The sequence below is a fragment of the Bactrocera oleae genome, chromosome 6, assembly GCF_042242935.1.
Source record: "Bactrocera oleae isolate idBacOlea1 chromosome 6, idBacOlea1, whole genome shotgun sequence".
NCBI classification, from domain to species: Eukaryota; Metazoa; Arthropoda; class Insecta; order Diptera; family Tephritidae; genus Bactrocera; species Bactrocera oleae.
The window spans coordinates 73484655-73503802 of record NC_091540.1 but is presented as its reverse complement, the minus strand read 5'-3'; the positions used below and the strand labels follow the sequence as shown (position 1 = coordinate 73503802).

General features: G+C 37.1%; 1 protein-coding gene across 13 annotated transcripts in view; it reads right to left on the bottom strand.

The window, feature by feature from the left end:
- Positions 1-19148, bottom strand: part of LOC106617608 (uncharacterized) — a 112049-nt gene that overhangs the window by 9293 nt on the left and 83608 nt on the right. For 7 of the 13 annotated variants that reach the window (XM_070111642.1, XM_070111634.1, XM_070111641.1 and 4 more), the window contains one exon: positions 8067-8242. In XM_070111642.1, the coding sequence (XP_069967743.1) occupies positions 8067-8242 (176 nt within the window). Of the gene's footprint in view, positions 1-5918; positions 5991-6660; positions 6712-7805; positions 8010-8066; positions 8243-19148 lie in introns of all 13 variants that reach the window. The other 6 variants (XM_070111637.1, XM_070111636.1, XM_070111640.1 and 3 more) reach the window with 4 other exon arrangements.

The following is a 19148-nucleotide window of genomic DNA, read 5'->3' as shown; positions in this document are numbered from 1 at the left end:
CTCGCCGAGGGCGACGACAACTCATGCCTTATATTTTTTGAAGCCGGAACCGACTCTAATTCTTCAATGCCGCATTGAGACGACTGGGAACGCAGCTAAGCCCCTCCTCAGCGCTCACACTGCTACATTAGCAATTTTGCGACAATTCCGAAGGTGTCCTTTCCAATTGTCAACACGGACAAACAAAAAGGTTCACTGTACCTTGCTTTTATTTTGATTCTTCTTCCCTTGGTATTTGACATTTTTGTCGTTTGTAGCGCCTTTATTGGTCGAGCGGTTCATTGGAAGAGAGTTACAAAGCATTCAAAGACAAACGTCACAAAGCGTTCAAACTTTTTTATTGCCAATATATATTGCCTCATAGAATGAGTAAATTCCATATTCTGTTACTTACTTAATGTATTTTGGTTAGAGCTGACGCTTCATTAGGTGCATTACCTCACCTTAATAACTTCCGCACCAACGACCATTCGAATTTTTAGGTATAGCGTGAAAGCTTTCGGGGTAGTAGTGCAGAGTGCTTTGTGATGGTCGTGGTTCCTCGTGGTAACCCCATCAATGAAAGTTCAGGAAAAGGCCACTTACATACATTGTTTGGGCTTCGGACAGATAAGTCTAAAACGTATTTTTCAATCACCAAAGCAGATTTCGTCACTAGCATTATTTAGCCTTGAGCTGGCAAAAATCTACTCTGTAACAGTAACTTCCGGTAAAAACTGCAGTTGCGTTCGTGAAGCATGTATTTACATCTGTATGTGTGTTGCTTTAAAGAGTAACATGAAATCGGCTTTGGGCGCAATAATAATTGCATTTCGACTCTTCAATTATTTCTCAGTTATAATGTGGGTAATTTTCATTGCATAATAACACCGTTGGTTTTGCCAAATATTTACATTAAATAAAAAGCCGCGCTGAGAGTAAATTTAATTTTAATGTTAAAGCCTTTTTTTAAGTTGCACCAACTATGCTACGAAGAGCAGGGAAATGAGCGATTTTTTGTGTTCGTGTGCGTTTGTAGCTAAAATTTACTCACCCGTCTTTTTTTAATCGCCGCGTTTTTTACGTTTCGCATTTTTTCAGTATTTATATGCAACAGAATACGTGAAAAAGTTATTGTGAAGTATTTTTTTAACGGTAACGTATCCGCAATTACAAATTTGCTCAGTCGTTCCGTCACTCAGTGCCTCGGACGTGCGTTTTTGGAGGGCGGAGAGAGCGATTGTGCGCATTGATTTGCTTTGTCCCTTTAAATGCACTTTTGTCAGCCTGCCATTTTCACATTTTCACGCGTGTTTTGCCTTCGTCGCCATAAATTGCAGCCATATGAGCTGCAATATGGCCATTTCAGCGCGGGCTGGACTAGTAAATGTGGAGGAATGTGTTGAAATCCATTCTCGCCCATATTATCTTCACGTGTGTGCGTTTATTGCCATCAGTGTGGTGGTTTTTTCATTACACATATGCATATTTATTGTTTGACCACTGCAATTGTGGTTGCACTGTGTGCAAATATTCATTCCTACATACATATATACATACATAAGTATACTTGTACATGTCGTACATGAACACTTTCGCGCGAATGCATATGGTTAATTTGCCTTTATGAGCTGAGTTTGAATGCAACTACGTGGGACATTTGAACAAAAAAAAATGGAGGGAACGGCTACAGAGTTTTACCGCAGTATACACTCTTGAGCATGCATTGACGATATTAAGACATATTTGATTTAAGAGTTTCACAACGAAAGCAAACATTATGGTAAATGTACATAGTACACCGCGATTTATTGCTTACGCACATAACAGCGCGGATGAGTAACATTTGGTTCTCATTTTTATGCCACAAGAGGATAAAAGTAAATATTACAGTTATCTAGTTGCCACTTAAAGGGATACTGGCAAATCCCATGACTGTAATCCAATCGTGTTTTTGTAATTCCGAAATTTTCATTTATTTATAACACAGAGTAAAGTGCTGAAATAATCCGTTTATGTGGCACATAGAGAATAGTAAAGATCTTTTTTGTTTGTTTATGAGTTGCAGGATATCGCTTTAATGTCGTAATGGAATTTGGGGTAGTGAAGGCCTTTCATCGCAGCAGCCTTAGTTAGCGGCACAGCCTTTTTCGGCAAAAATAATAAATAATAGATTGTTTGTGTACACATTTTACTGCAGTTTACTTGATTTCGCTTTCATATCGTCGTTGCAGTTGCAATCAACTTCAAACTTGACGCTGCAGCCATTTCTTTGGTGGCATGCATTTCGCGCTGCCTTTGGTTCGCGAAATGAAAATATCAAAAATTCAACAATTCGTTGGTGCGGCTGTAGTAAGCGGCCGCAACAAATCCGTCGCTGTCACTGCCAACGCTCAATCGAAAGCTGGCGTATGGAATTCATGCTGGCAGCAGTCTTGTAGTTGTTGGAAAGCAACAGTTATGTATGCGCAATATGTTGCATTTGTGGCATCAACACCAGCGGGAGCACTCGCTATTTGCAATTTTCGCAAGCTATTTTTATTTTACTCTCAATTACTTGTGCGCGCAATATGCAGATATGTTGCATGAACGTGACATGCTGCTGTACGTTTGCGCTTTCACTATCATCTACTATACTTCACATTCTCTTGACCGGGCATTTTTTGGCGCGTAATTATTTTCCACCTTTGTGTCAAGCGGCTCAGCAGCGGGGCTGTGCGGGTGTACAAGCGATTTCGTAATTGCCGGCGTTCCGGCGTGCTGCCATTAACTTGTCTATGTGTTTGCACAAATACAAGAACGATTACATGAACTACTGTCGATTTCGCCTTCCACTTCATTTTCCCATCTGTCACACATACCTACTTCCATACATATAAATATGCGCCGACGCATGCTTGCTGCAAACGCTGCCTGGCACTCACTCATACTTGCTCACACTTAATCAACGGGCATAAATACATTATGCAAATTTAATATGAATTGCGAAAGTCTCACTCGTCATGGTTGCGCCGACTGCTGCTGTGCATTCATCGCTCTGCCGCAGCTGCAACGTGTACCGATGCATTTGCCTAGATGGGCAGCTTGTGGCTCGTGCGAGGATACGCAGAGCAGCAACACATCGACTGCTGTCGGCGGAATGATGGAATTCGTCATTTGTGGGTGCTGGCTGGGGCAATTCGGTTGGTTGGCGAAATGCTGACGTCTTTAATAATTCGGGTTACGTATACGCCATGCTGTCATTGTGAATTAATGGGCGCATGTGTGCTGGCGTAAAAGTATCACACACCCCTCTAATGTTTTTTACACGTCACTGGATCTTTTACATTAGCAGACAATGTTAGAATTTTAGAAGTAAGGAAGGGCGAAGTTCGGGTGTAATCGAACATTTCATACTCTTGCAACTTGCAAAGGAACAAAGGCGGACCCTTCAGGTTTTTTTCTGAATTTCATTAAGCTTTCTTACATATTGACCGTTAGATGCGGTAAAAAGTGAACTGGAGGTTCGAAAATATTTATGTTAGGTATATGGGGGTAAGGGAAGTGTTGAACTGCTTTTAGCTATTTTTGGCACAAGTTATAGTGCGATTTCGACAATTTTTGGACGTAAGATGAAATACCTTGAGAGCACTATTTGTGCAAAGTATTATGCTGATAACTTTATTGACGGTGCTACGCCCCTTGTCAAATTTTCACCCCAGATCCCATAAAGCCCTTTTCTACCATCCTGGTTGTAAGATTGAATGCTTGTGGCTCATTTAGTGAGTAATCGTAATTTAAGTAGTTTTCAACATAAAGTTATATGCTGAGTGGGCGTGGTTATCATCGATGTTACCCATTTTCACAGACTTAAAAAAGGTGATAAAATGACTTCTTCTTAGCGAGCTTGGTTGATATATCTTAAGCGGTTTAGAAGATAGGTACATTAAGCCATTTAGGTGGTGGAACTCGATTAGTTTTCGTAAAACTTGTTTGAGGATCGACCTGACATTATTTTATTTCAAGAATCAAGATATCTGCGAAATGGTTTTTATATGTACTTGTGAATGTCTGCCACTTCGGTGGCAAATGAGTATTTCAGTTAGGTTAGTGTTTATGTAAAGCAGCAGTAATGGAGACTAGTTGTGCCTCTTTGCTTACTTGCGCTGTTTTCTATCGATCTCTTTGAGAGTTTCCTTTCACCTATTTCAACAAAATTATATACATATATTCAAGCAAAGGATAAGCTTCGCAATGTGGGCGTGGTGTGCCAATAATTAGCAATAAGTACTGCATGAAAAATGCTATAGAAGGAACTGACTTGAAAAACTGATGCACGAAAAATTATTTGGACGGAGTTTTTGTAAAACGTTCATTCTTGCAAAGATTTATTCTGCTCGTTCTTTATTTAAAATTTCCAATCAAATGATAGTAAATAATATTTCAGTACCCATTCAGAACCCATTTAGTAAACTTTTTGTGTATATTTACGGAATAAGATCTGTACATACTTGTATGTCCGTATAATATGCATATGGGGCCTAGTCAGGCAGGCTTTCTGCCAAACAAACGCCGTGTGAAGTCGTAGGTTTTCCATTGTCCATTTTATTGTTGCATTGCTGCAGTGGTAGTCGTTAGATCCTTTGTTGGATTTTTGCTTAATTTCAGTCATATTTTCCGTTTAACGTCCCCCAAGAGGCCTATTTAAGCGCTCGTTAACTTTCCCATGACCAACTCATTTATGGCAGCTGCAAAGCACTCACAGATCCATACAATTGCACACTTACGAGTCAACACATCACACATCCTACATAACGGCTGTGCAAGGATAAATATTTCCATACATGTATGTTTGTATGTCGACATGACGCACTATACATTTATACCAAATGTTACATAGATGCCGCCATACGTCTATGCTCATATAATATGTATATGAAGAATTATTATTGACAAATGATTTTGGCTCAAAGAAGGAAAGAAACATAACTTAGTTATTAGCAGTGAATTAACTACGCAGTGTAGGGAGTACAGCGTCGGGCAACACGTTTTTTTAAGGAAACTGAAGCCGGTTTAAGTTTTAAGCTTTGTAAATTACAGTGATTAAAAGTTAAAAAAATATTTAAAAACATTTATTTCAACAAACAACGGGCAACGACTTCATATTTTGTCAGATTAACAAATATATCCCTTATACTGGAACTTACTATACTTTGCGATGCAGTTTTTATGAAATGGCGTAGTACATAACCTTTATAAAGCAACTTTTGTACGTACATACGAGAGCGTATTCCCAAACTCACCAGGGTGAGCGGGTGTGCGCCCTTTGAAGCATGCTCCGAAGATTTGCGCCCTGGCTTAATTACTATTAAGTATCCAACTATTTACAAGTAAAGAAATAATTTATGAGCCCAAACCATGCTTGGCCGCAGCAGAGAAAGTTTTATAGCGAAACAAAGAGAAGCTGGTTTGAATAGAATGCCGAGAAGGACAGAGCTCTTTTTATCCTTTGTTCTAAAATAAAATAATAAATACGCACACGTTTGTAACTGTTTATATGTGCTGGGTACAAATACTCGCATGTACATATGAGAAGACTCTATAAGTGGCATCCAGGTCTACGGACAGGAATGCTCGCAAATTACCATAGTGTTAATGTTAATTACTAAGTTATGCCATAGCGGAGCTACTGCGGAGTACAGTGCTTGGGGAGGCTTTTAGAGACGCTTGTAGGGCGGTAAAGCAGGGTTGATTGCATAAATCGCAAGCCAACTAATGAATGGGCAACGCAATACAGTGAGGTACAGTTAATTGGCCAAAGTCGCTATGTTCATGAAAGCTACAAAGGAAAACCGCTTGGACGTCGTCAGGCGTGGTGTATGCGTAACATTGCATTCTGGAGTGTGTTGCGCGCTCGCTTTTAATTTTGTGGGCTGCGGCATTTAATTTCTGTTCGTTACCTTTTAAATTGTGTCCATTTGTGGCTATTATTTTTTATGTGACAATTCGTTAAACAAATGCATGAATGTGGGCTAAAAAGAATTAAACAGATTAACAAATAAATTAACTTTTGTTTGCTATGTTTTTTTATCTTATTTATTTGATGCTGTAGTGACCACGAATTGCATTGTCTCTCTTGCAATTTTACTTCATTGCCGCTTCAGCTCATCTGTGGAAGCATGCGCGTGTGCCCATGTGCTCATTGCAATTTTGTAGTAATTCATAGTGCGAAAAATGCCATTTATTTTAATTGCCGCCATTTTTTTGTCCGCCAATAGCATTGTTGCGGTTGAAGTTTGAGGTTTCCACTACAAAAGTGTGTGTGAAACTCAACAAGCGAAAAGGCCGAGGCACAAAAATGCATGGCGGAGAGAATGTCCGTTTGCATATGTACAGACTCCTATTTGCTTTCAAATAGTCTGTTTCGGGCTAACCGAACTCAAATTTGTTTTAATGCGATGCGCGTTTTGTGCTTTGCGCCCTTGGCTATTTTAATGTTGTTTGCCAAAGTTCTTACCACTAACTCTTTTTTCATTTGGCGTGTGTGCAACGAATTGTTGCACGCGTGATGCCGTTTGACTTTTTGTGGTAGCGCTGAATGCCACAAAAAATTGGCATTTTTTATTATCACGAGTTTTGTATGTGTGCCTTGTGATTGTTGTGCGCGCGTGAGTATTCACAAAGTTCATTTGCATAATTTACCGTTATATGAAATTGTACAATGAGTTCCGGAAACCGAATAAACGGCGAATGCTGGTGGAGAAATAAAAGATATCTCACCATGAATAGCATACTTACAGACAGTTTGTTGATCCTCTTGATCAGTTTCAGGAAGGAGGTTGATCACCGCGTTCGGAAAAAGTAACTGATCCGCCTGAAGCTTCAATATATAATATATTAATATATTATATATGTTATAATATGAGCAAAATTGGTTGGTTGGATATTTGAAGTAAAAATTAGTCTCCAACGTCTCCGTGTTCAACGACACCGAACCAACCAATGTCTTGTCAACTAGAGTTTTTAATGATTATGCTTGTGTACGGGAAGCATGCGAAGTGTAAAAAAATATTTGTGCACACACATGTACACATATTTAGTGGAGCAGATAAACGCTGCAATTGTGAGGTGGACCATGAATAAATGTCAACAATGTAAATGTACATTTGCAGAGCATAACTTCAACCACCATCCGATCTGGAACTGAAGCGAGCCAATTCAGTTTAAACTTTTAAAATACACATCGGTCGAATATTTTAGAGATGCGCTTTTCCAGGAAAAACTTCGAAATTCTAGTTTTAAAAGTGTTAGACAGTTGAGTAAGGATGCTTCATAAATATTTACATAACCTAAATTTCAGAAGGTAACAAAGGCACTAGAAGTTTTTTGGAGATATTGGTTTTCTTACAGAGGAGAAGTTAAAAAAATAATAGTGAAGTTCAATAGATATACTATCTTTGAATAAATATAAATGTTTACAATTTCCAGCTGATGTTTTGATATGCGCTTGGTAAAAGTGTTCTTATATTTTTTTGTTCCAGTTAATAATTGCACATGATTCGTACGTTGCAACAAGTGTAGCAAAACTCGAAAAAGTCATGGCATAGAATAACTTGGTTTATAGTTTGATGTGATAAGTATGTTCTGCAGTATATCTCTTGAATTCTGTAGAGGGCAAAATATTAAAGTTCAATATAAAAATGTTCAAAGTAGCAGAGATTTAATCCAAGTAAAGAGCCAGATATCAAATAGAGTATGCGATGGGAGAATGTGCAATAACAAAATTAATAGATATTTATAAGGGATTAATAATTAATTTAATATGTGTGCATATATACAATATTTACATATTTAGAGCGCTATATACAAATGTTACAGAAGGCCAGTCGATAAACCAGTGGTGTAAGATGAGGGGCTGAGGTATAATATGCTCAGTAGTTTTTACAGGCGTTATTCATACTTCGCTATTTCGTTAAGTCACTGTACAATGTTTAATAATCTTTTCCGCACTTTACTCCTCGTTTGTGTATTTGTATTTTAGTTGGTAACCGCTTTTAATTTAGTTTAATTTGTAATGCGTAAAATGCATTGGTAACTACAGTAATTACCTGGTTGGCTGGCGCAGTGTGCTGCTGTTGTTGTTGCTGTTGAAGTGGCTGCTGCTGTTGTCCTGGCTGTTGTGGTAGCGAGCCTGACACTGGATAGTGGGCAGAGGTTGGTTGGGGGGTGAATTCCCTAACAACGCGCTCCTCGGATACGGGCGGCCAAGCGACGCGCTTATAACCTGGGAGAGAAAGAGAGAGAGAGAGCGATTAGTAAAACTAGATTGTCGACATAAAATATTCCTGAAAATGCTTGATAATGATACTGTGCCATAATGAACTGGGGACATAACAAGTGCTTTGTGTGCATGTTTTCATGTGTGCAATGAGGTAAAAGAATGATTCCTATATTTTCATTAGTTATAAGGAAGACCATGGCTTTAAAAGAGTCACTAAGATTTTTCACGCATTCTATATAACAATCCTATCTACGTTTAAATTTTTGGTAAGAAAAGTAAAGATTAAGATAAAGATTAATATATTACAAGAGAACATACATAAAATACATATTGAAGAAGAAATACATATTGAAGAAGTAACTAATGGTACTTATTTCGTTGTTATTTTTAAATTATATCAGTTCTGGCTTTCGTTTTATTTTCAGTTGTGAAACAAGAATTGTATTAATCTTTTTACTCTGCTTTTCGATCTTGGTATCAGCTACATTAATAATTTTTTCTATTCTTCAACGCAAATGTTATGCAAAAAGCATTGGGGAACCACAAAAACAAAATATTTGTAACTGGATATCTCGCTTTTAGCTCGGCAATAGCGCAGCTTGAAAAGCTGCCTTTGGCAGACATGTCCTTCATGACGGACCAGTGACCAAGTTGCGCTCACAAAAACTTGGGTTGGGTAGAGCAGTGTCCAACAATATCACCTAGTCCTCTGTGCTGGTAATTGTTGTTGTTGCCTTTTGATATGGAATATTTTTTCTCTTCCAACGCCGCTTTCATACCGAGCACTCGCACAAATTCATTAGTTTTTACCACAAGAATATTTCAATTCGGTCTCGCTGGTATGTGTTTGTTGTTACTGAGAACGCTAGTTTCAAATCTATTTTCCTTGCTTTGTTAATTTTTTTCAAATAATTTTGTGGTATTTTTCTTCATATCAGAGATACCCCTGTTCCATCTCGATTTAATTCAATTTTTTTCTTCCCATTTTTCGTCTTCCATTTCCATTCTCTGTTTTCACTTGCATTTAACTATAAGTTTGCTATTTACAATTATGCATTTCGGTTGCGGAAAGTGCTTCTAAAGTTCGAATTGATAGTTTTGGAAACAAATTAAACAAAATGACATAAATATATACTTATATATATACATACATGGATGTTTGTATGTGTCAGAAGTAACCATTTGGCGAACTTCACTTCTTTTTGAAAATTCAATAAAAAGCTTAATAACTAATAAAATTGTATCGTTGACACAAGAAAAGCTCTTTTGGTTTTATACCAAGGATAGAGTGGTATTGGCTTGGAGGAAAGTCGAGTATTTAAAAAGGTTTGCTCCACAAAAATTCATAAATTTGTATTATTTGGTATTTGAGAGGAACCAATGCAATTAGTCCATTTCGGATATAAATAAGTAGCGCCATTAATAAGTTAAGCGTCGCTAATAAATTCTTCGATATTGGCATTTGACTTAAATTTATATACCATTAATAGGAATTTATGATTTAACGCACACATCCATGTTGTGAATTATGTGCTTGCGGGCATACATATATAATATAAACATACATATATTAATTAGCGGATATAATAACTGTATCATTGCAATTATAACCACAAGGCCAGTGTAACAGTAAACAAACTGCAAAGAAATGTATGAAATTACCGGAAAATAAATCGATTGCTTTGTTGTAATTAAAGTGAATCTAGTAGAATGAGAGTTCAAGTGAAGCGCGCACGAAAATACAAGCAGACGACTACTTGCAACCTCAACCGCATTTCAGCAACTCTGTGGCAGCCATAAATTCCCCATAAATTGGGGCGGACGCAACGTCAATACATTTACAGCGCACATTCCTTACATATGTGTGATTTATAGCATCGGTGGGCAAGGTCGCCGTTGGCCAAAGGTGCTACATACATCGGATGTGTAAAGAATGCACATTCATTCTTTCCAATCAGGAGCTGACCACTCCACCCAAAATATGAATATGTAAGAATCCGTCCTTCAGTCCTACCCAAGAGTGTGGATAAATCATAGGTGCCACAAAACTTTTACCGGCTTCGCTACTACTTATTAGCAACAACAAAGTATAAATATGTGTGTGTGTATGTGAAAATATGAATAGGGTGCGATTGTTGAAGTTTTTTGTTGAGATCTGTCCTTATAATGCAATTCATTTCCATTATTTTCCTAATCTATAATGTAAACTTTAGTATACATATTGTTTCTTCGAACAAGATCAGAAATGGACATGTGGCTAACTGCCTCCGATTGGTTCTAATTTCACTGACTCGCATAGATCCAAATGTCCTGCACAGCCTTAGGTCCATAGCTCAGAAGCTTCAACTCTCTGGTTAAAAATAAATAAGTTCTCCCAATTCCAATTGAAACCCATTTTGAAAGGAACTATCAAATATGTTGTTGTTGTTTCAGTGCGTTTACATTGGCGGTATGAGTACCTGTTGTTGTCCGCCTACTGTTAGACGAGAATTTACGATTAAAGCGCCATTGTGGCGCCAGTTTGACCTGAGTTTTTACTTATGTTTTTTTTTGTGTTTTGCAAGCATAAACAAATGCTTATTATTAGATTTTCATTATTGTGAGATATCAGAACAGTGCCCATAAATTGAAGAAACCGGGCGAAAGCAGTTGCGTGGGTCACATAATAGAAATACAAAAATTTTTGGCAGGCAATTACGCATTTTTCTTCAAACTTGTTTGCGTATTGAAATAGAAAAAAGCGTTCTTTTTGCTTGCTGTTAGGAATGGCAATAAATTGCGGCCCTTGCAACCGTCTATTCTATAAATGTTACATGAACAATAAAAGATTTTGCGGATGCTCAGCTCATGTAATAAAAAGCTATTTGCATTGGCATTTGGATATGCGAAATCAACCGTTATACCGTACACACACATATTTGCAAATGCGTACGAATGCTTATTTCTTCAAGTATAATTTTTAAGTATTAATTTATGATTAATATTGTGTTTACGTGTGCAGAAAGCTAAGAATCAGACAATAAAAGGCCCGCTGCCGTGCGAGTTACTTACACGCGCACACTGAAGTACATATGTATGTTTGTACAATGCCGCTCAAATTAATGGGTGCAACACATTCCACAAGTAATGGGGCTGTAGCTTTTCACAAAATATTTCGATTGGGAATAAAGATTTTTTTCGTATGAAATAAACAAGTAATAATAATCCCTTTTCTATTCAGGTTACATCAGACACACATATGGTTCACCTCTAACCTACCATATTGTGGTGGGCTAGAAATGGCAGCACTATTAGAGAATGTGAGACGGAGGAAAATTCGTATTTAACTGTTGTTATTTTTCTGTTCAACTAATTCTGAAATCGAAGTTTATTCAGTTGAGCGACAGTGTACATATTATATTAGTATATCAAACAGACATATGTACATATAAATTAATATTTGATATTAGTCTATACTACATAATATGTGCAGATTATAGTTTTGGACAAAACCTTAAATAAATACAAGTTGGGAATCATACTGTATTTGGCCATCGCGACCAAGATATCTCTACTAATGACAATTCGCTGAGTAAAAGCATTAAGAAGTGTTTTACTTAACATGTGCTGATGCGACGTAGTCAAGTCCTCATATGATAGCTGTATTGTAGCAACAGAAGCGCAGTGATTGCCATATCACTTTGCGGATGCTCAACCGAATTAGTCTCAAAGTGTATGCGCAGAAACCGTACAACCATGCCCAGAAGTGGCTCATGAATACCAATCATTCTTACTCACACGCCACGCAACAAATGGCCACTGCAAACAAAGCACCCCAAATGGCGTGTGCCCACCTATCATAATTCCGACAGCTATAATAGCATTACCTGACATATATTTACACTTGTATGTGTGTGGCCACGAGTAGCTGGCAGTGCGACTGTGTGCGCATGTCGAAATGAATGTTATTGTTCGAATGAACGAATGAATGAATGTCTGGTCGAATGAGTGAAATGCCTAAAAGTGGTAATTTGCGGATATCCGTTTTGTTTTCATATCGATGAACGTGCCTGGTGCGCAAATGTGCGAAAATTCATAGTAAATGACTAGCTTCAATGCAGGCTGGCTGCTGTCAATACGGCCGATTGCCAGCGTTTGTTTGCGTGTGTGCGCCTCGGCATAGGAGGCACGTAGGCTGGCCAACACCTTGTACGCGCGGCCAACGCGGCAGACAAGCAGACCAACACTAACTGCTAAGTACGCTTGCGTCTGTGTGACTGTGTAACCGCAACTAGCTAGCTACCGATTACGGCACAGCATCTCCTGCTATTTGAGGTATGGACACGTGCGCATTCATACGCCAATAGGCATTAAAGGATCACGCTCATTTGTGGCAACTGCAATGAGGGCGATGCTGTGAAGGTTTGATAGACGAGCAGACATCTGCGCTTACATATTGGTTGCCGCACATTTAATTGCATGACCATTGGGATGGCTGCAGTGCCAGCTTGTTGCCCTTAACGGCTTTTCGACCTTTCATTTTCATTTAATTTTTGCGCCTCCATTGGTTTTCTTTTTCGCCTTCCGTCGCACCTTGCCGCCTTGCCAGCGCTGTGAACCCCCAAGTAAATATAAAACATGTTTATTGTGTGTACACAAGTTTCCCGTTATGTTGCGTATGCGTGTGATATGTGTGCAGCTATGTGCTTGCGTGTCTTCAGGTGTAAACGAATCAAAACTTACACGCACAGATGCACATATCACATAAACGAAATTACACAGGCACACATAGCAGCATGAGGGTGTGCGCAGATAGGAGCGCTGTTGTTTGGCATTAATGGAAATTAATATTGATTGATGTGAAATTCAGTTAACGTTCACAGCTACCAATATGGCCCCCAGGCTAAAACAAACGCCGTTATCAGCGCTGATAGCCCGCGTTCGGTGCCATCAATTTCCCTATTTTACTGTTTTAATGGGCAAAAGTTAAGTGTACAAAGATGAGGCATTCAATCTTCAGCTGTCACTTTTACCCGTAATAAAACGCGCTTGGGCAGCTACTCGTACATGCGAACATACAAACGCATACACACGTATCTACCATATTTGTGTGTGGAGTATCCATAGCACATTAACACTGCTCTAATTTTCTAACCCGCTGACCCTGTGCTGTTTAGACCTTTGGCCTTCTTCGACTTCCTGATATGTGTAGGAGTATGTGTGTGGGGGTGTGCGTGTGAGCATTGAAATAAAGAGTTTTCTTTTTGTTCTCGTCCTTGTTATTATTGGGTTATAATTTTTCAAGTGTTAAGATTTGTTGTGTCAGGCCATATTGTTTTTATTACGCTCGTTTTGTTACCCCTGGTATGCTTCAGCCATGATTCGTTGTGGCTAATGGGTTTCGTAACATTTTTAGAGCAGCTGGCTGGAGTTTAGTAAGCTCTCTCTTCCTCTGCTTCTCATTTGTAATAAAAGTGATTTGTTGTTGCTTTGCTGTTCACCTTTGTTGGTGAAACAGGGATTAAAGTTGTTAGTTGTTCATTTAATGTGGCAACAAGTGATTTATTAAGCAAGAGCGCTAAGTAGCGTGGCTGTAGGTATGTACAACATTTGATTCAAATAGGAAAAAATATTTCAATTGTAATTCCCAGATTAGAAAACCAATTAGTCCTGTGATATTTAAAATTTAATAATAATTGTGATGCCTTGATATTAAAAGTAATGAATTCTAATTATATTTGTAAATGGCAATTAACTACTTGAATTCTTCAAAAAAGTTAAATTAACCTTATCATGCTTTATATATAATATTTTAAATTATGAACAACAAGATTTGAGCTGGGCCTCAAAAAGAATTAGTTATTTATATGGTTTGAACTATTATTCTCCAGTATAGTTCTTTTGCAATATTTACGGCCAATCTATTCTTAAAAATATGGATCTATGTATGTTTTGTGTAAACTTTTTATAATTCATTCAGAATTTTCGCTAATCACATGCTTCTTTTACCACATTTCAGAAACCTTTCCTTCAGTCTGCACAGATTTGCTCGGAATTTCGCAAAAGTGCGTTAGCTTAGATTTTTTCTTTGGTGTCCCATCCGCCCTCACTTGCATATACTACCAAACACTTTGAGTGTTTTCTTTGTGGTGAGAAATGTTTTTTGCATACTTTAGGTATAAAAAGTGCTGTTCTTTGCGAAAAAGATGTAACGAAGCAAAGCGACGCAGAAAAGAAAACAACAAAAGCAAGGATTGCAGATAACATCGAGAATAAGTGAAATAAGTAAACGACGATAAGCAGAGTACAAGGGAATTTCGCTTTAAAATGATGTTGACTGCTCAGGAGCTTTCAGCCAAGTGCAAGCATTTTCCACTTATTAATTTCTCACATTCCAACTTTGTGAAGTCCTTGAGCAATTTGCAGTGAAAGTCATTGCTTATCTTCCCTGATAGGACGATTCTAAACAAAACTTAAGTAGAATTTAAAGGAAAGATCCAAACAATTTTGTTAGTCGTAGATCATTAGAAGCTCTCTGACAGTTGGGAAGTTAAGCTAAAATTATTTATCAATTTTTTCTGGTGTGTCACCGCTACTCAAAGTGTTGGCAACAAATGAAAATCAAATTCGTCAACGTCACAGGGCCACGTTTGGCGTCTTGACGGAGAAGTATTTCAGTAAATTGTGTCAAAAATATTATTAGCTATGAGGAAAATAAATTGATCAACAACAAATATATATATGTGAGGACCATATGCCACACTTTGTTTTCGTCAAGTAAATTGTTTTGTGAATGCTAATTATAGCCGCCTTAATTTCTTACTCATCCGTCGCTGTATGTGCTCGGTCTTGTCTGCTTCATTTTGTCGATTCACTTTTCGAATATGCATATGTGTCAATTGGAGTATATATTTGTAATAATTTTATGTTTTGGTGCTTTGTCTTCTTGATTTGCTATTTTAAAGTGATTTCTTCATAATCTCTTTTGTGGTTGAATTACGAGGACAGCGTTCTAGAAATGATTGATGATATTGAACTCCTTTGATATGAGTTTAAAAAAATACTTGGGATCTTTCTCTTTACTATCTACATATAATTTTTTTTAAATAGTTTGATTCCAAGTCGTTTTTGACAGATGAACACTGTCGTTTTCAAAACTTTTATAAAAGTTTTCAATTATAAGAAAGTATACATTTTTTTAGACAAATTCCTGCACATAAGTAATCTCCTTTTGCCATTACCCTTCCGTCGTCAATGCTATATGCACTTACTGGCAAAGTACCGTTGAAACGTTTGCTTGCCCTATGCCATTCAAAAATATATTTCCGAAGTGAGCCACTTTAATTTTGGCGTAATATGTACGAGATTGTAAATGAATCGATAAGCCTTCTAACTTAAAATTCATATTGAGACTTATTTTGGAGATAGAATTGTCCAATTTTCTACTTTTGAAAATCAAACCCGGTACTTGTATTAAAAAAAATACTACTATAGATATTTAATGAAAAGGTGTCGTCTAAAACTGTAATGATTTCTTTTAATTCAAAATAAAAATTTAAAATAATATATATTAGTTCACGTATTTTCACAAAGAAATCGAATTCGTCCTCTCTGAATACATTTAAAGTCTTGATAACATTTAAAGTCTTTTTAAAGAATATTCCAGTCAAGCCAATGCTGTTTCCAAGGACTACCAATCAAAAATACTTTGCAACATTTTTCTAAAAGCTTGTTTTTGCAAATTTATATTGGGAAAACAGTGAAGAGAATTGCATATTATTTGCGAGCTGTGAGCCACAGAAAAATGCGGTGGTATTTTGGCACAGTTTTAGCGTAAAAATAATTTTTTACGCATTTTAGTTGAAAAATTCTATGTCATATTATTCACTCCACAAACATATATCTATATGTATGACTTTATGCACATACTCGTATGTATATATTTATTTATACACAAGTATATGCATAATTTCAGCGCTTATATTTCCCTCTATATTAAAAATATTGACAATTTTCACGACAAAGCAACAGCCACAACCGCACCCGTCGGGACATAATTTTAGAAAAGGAGATCTCCGTGCAGTCGTAAGGTGGTAGGAGGGGAGTGCGAGTATATGTAGTGCTTAAATGTGCTACTTGCACATATGAATGTATGTATTGTATATGAATTTAAAATGGTGAAATGAGCGAAGTGAATAAAAATTCAGAAGTGGAACGTCGACAAAGATGAGCACGTCACCAAAACACGCCAATCAAGGGGATGTGCTGAATGTAGCAAAGGCGAAGGCGTAAGCTTGGGGTACGGGCGCACTTCGCACAGACGTGTGGTCACATGATCGAAGCAGAGATATATTTTTAAATGTTCACACTGAGATTTTTCAATTAATTAAGTTTTTTCACAAAAGCGAGTTTATTTACTTTTGATCAGTTAATTTAAGTTGCTGATTTTTCTAATTTAATTTCAACTACTGTAGAATGTTTTGAGGTATATGCGAATGTACACAGCGATATATTGGGTATGAAACACGTGCAGTATGCAAACATATGTACAATTTTTTCTTTTTGAAATTACCGTCCATATTTTTATAATTATTATTGATTAATTGCCACTGTGAAACCATTTTTACAATGTTCTGATCTGTTTATGTATTTTTTGGTTTGAGCAGTCTTTATGCTTTTGCTTATTTTATAGTTTCTTCAAACAAGTTTCTGCTCAAACTCGGCTTTTCAGGTCTGGTGAAATTAGGGGAATTACACAAATAACTATGATTATATTATATTTGTTTTTGTTTTTCTGTAAAATGTACAAGTTTTCAAAAGCAAACACTAGCTATAAATTTCTGTAAAAAATATCTGTAAATAACTGTTAATATTTAACCATGAAAGGAAGCGAAAACTCGTGTTGAGCAGTGCAGATAGTAGTGTATAAGGTAGATTGTACACGTTACCACAAATCACAAATTCTTTAGATAACTGAATTTTGGTTATTGAATTTGAATTCCGAAATAATTTTGCTCGTCGAATTCTCAGCTTTTCAGCGTGTGTGTGTATGACTATAATTGACTGCTTTCAGTGGTTGCGTGCGCTTCAGAGCAAATTTTCTTTAATTTAATTTTTTTTTTGGTTTATTTTGGTTGTTTTTTTGCCTGAACATATGTATGTTTCGAATCGTATTATCTCATATTTGTTAAATCGTTTGATCGCGTTAATTAATGATTCTTTGTTAATGTGTTTCCAAAAATTATTTATCGCTTCTTCTATGAATTTATAAATCGTTTTTCCATTGAGTTGGGGAAAAATGAGAATATAAATTCACTAAGAAATTTCGTTGCTAATATATGTACATATGCTTGTACGAATTGCTTAACTGCGGTTCTACTTGCAGCGGTGGTGCACTTAGCGCGCGCGTCTCGATTTTTGGTCGAATTTCGTTAAAATTGTCGTATCGAATTGAAGTGGCGAATCGTTGTGAGTTGAGGCAAAGTGCTGGCCGTTCGTCGCATCGAAATTTGAGGTTCATGTTGTGCATGTGTTGGTGTTAGTGGGGTTCGTACAGTTCAGGGTATGCACACCAAGATGGCTATCTAGTAGATACACGCGAGGGAGACAGAACCATCAAAAACTTTGTATAGAGAAATTACTCAGAGATGTGAACTGTCCCAGGCGGAACTGGTGCTTGCGATGATTTTTGAAGCAACAAATGTTATAGAAACAATGGAGCGAAAGTTCAATCAACTATTTAAAGACAGTATTAAAACTTGCAAGTCACTTCTGCCGGATACCTCCGAGTTGAACTTTGAGAAAATTCTGGGCCAATATATAATAACTATCTGGTGGCCAAAAAAGTTGCGCGACCGTGTATCCAATTCCTTGTGGGTCGTATGGATCTGTACCGTGTGTGTTTCTGATACGAACACTGAATATCTTTAAAAAATCGTGTCAATGTAGTGGAATGCGATTGTTGGTGGGCGCATCACGATTGTTTGAGAGAATATCGAATTGGAGGTTTGCTCTTACGTTGCTGATCAAATGTTTGTGCGCGAGTGATCCAGCTATGATCATGACGTTTTCTCTCGCGCCATTTGTCCCACTTTCGCCTCTGCTGTGGTGAATAGAGCAACTAGATTTAAATATTTTCATTTCGTTTCTAATTATGTTAATTTTATTCATTTATTCATTTGTTTTCATTGCTTTTAATCCTTTATTGACGGAGCACCGTCCAACAAAAGTAACGAAAAATGTGAAAAGAGGAGAAAACGGAATTAACTTATATGAGCATATATTTCGTGAAAACTGGAAAACACATGCCGATTGTTGGCTTAGAATGGAATTTAGTTCAAAGTTAAATTTAATTTGCTTTATTGAACTAATTCCCTTATTTCAGCTGCTTTTTGGAGTGGGCATTGTTTATACTTCCATATGAAATGTGCCGTTTTGCCACTTAAGAAAGCAAATCACGGGATTTAAAGATTTTTGGAGTCCGAGTATTCCCTACCCTAAAACTATACTAACCTCTTTAGTTGGAAGAAGTGGTCGAAAAACATTAGACAAATAGAGAAAGATCGGGTTTTCGTTGAAATTTAACAAGTCGGAATTTATGCCTACGTTTGCAAAAATAGCATAGCACAAATTGCGTTTACACCAGTTAACAGTCTCTCACTTTTAATACACCTTTGAGTTAGATAATTCTATACTGTCAAATTTTAATGATCTCTCCATTAGATATAGCTTTCAGTTCCCCGTGAGAGCAGTAAAAGTCTTGCTAACATAAAAGAACGTTGTGATATAGAATTTTCCGAATTTTCCTTTTAAACTCGGCTGGAAAGTACATACATATATTCAAGCTTCAGTTTCGTAATTCAAAAATGTATCCACATTTTATGTCGTTGTTTTATTTTCTTTAAGGGGCCTTATTGTTTTATTATATCAG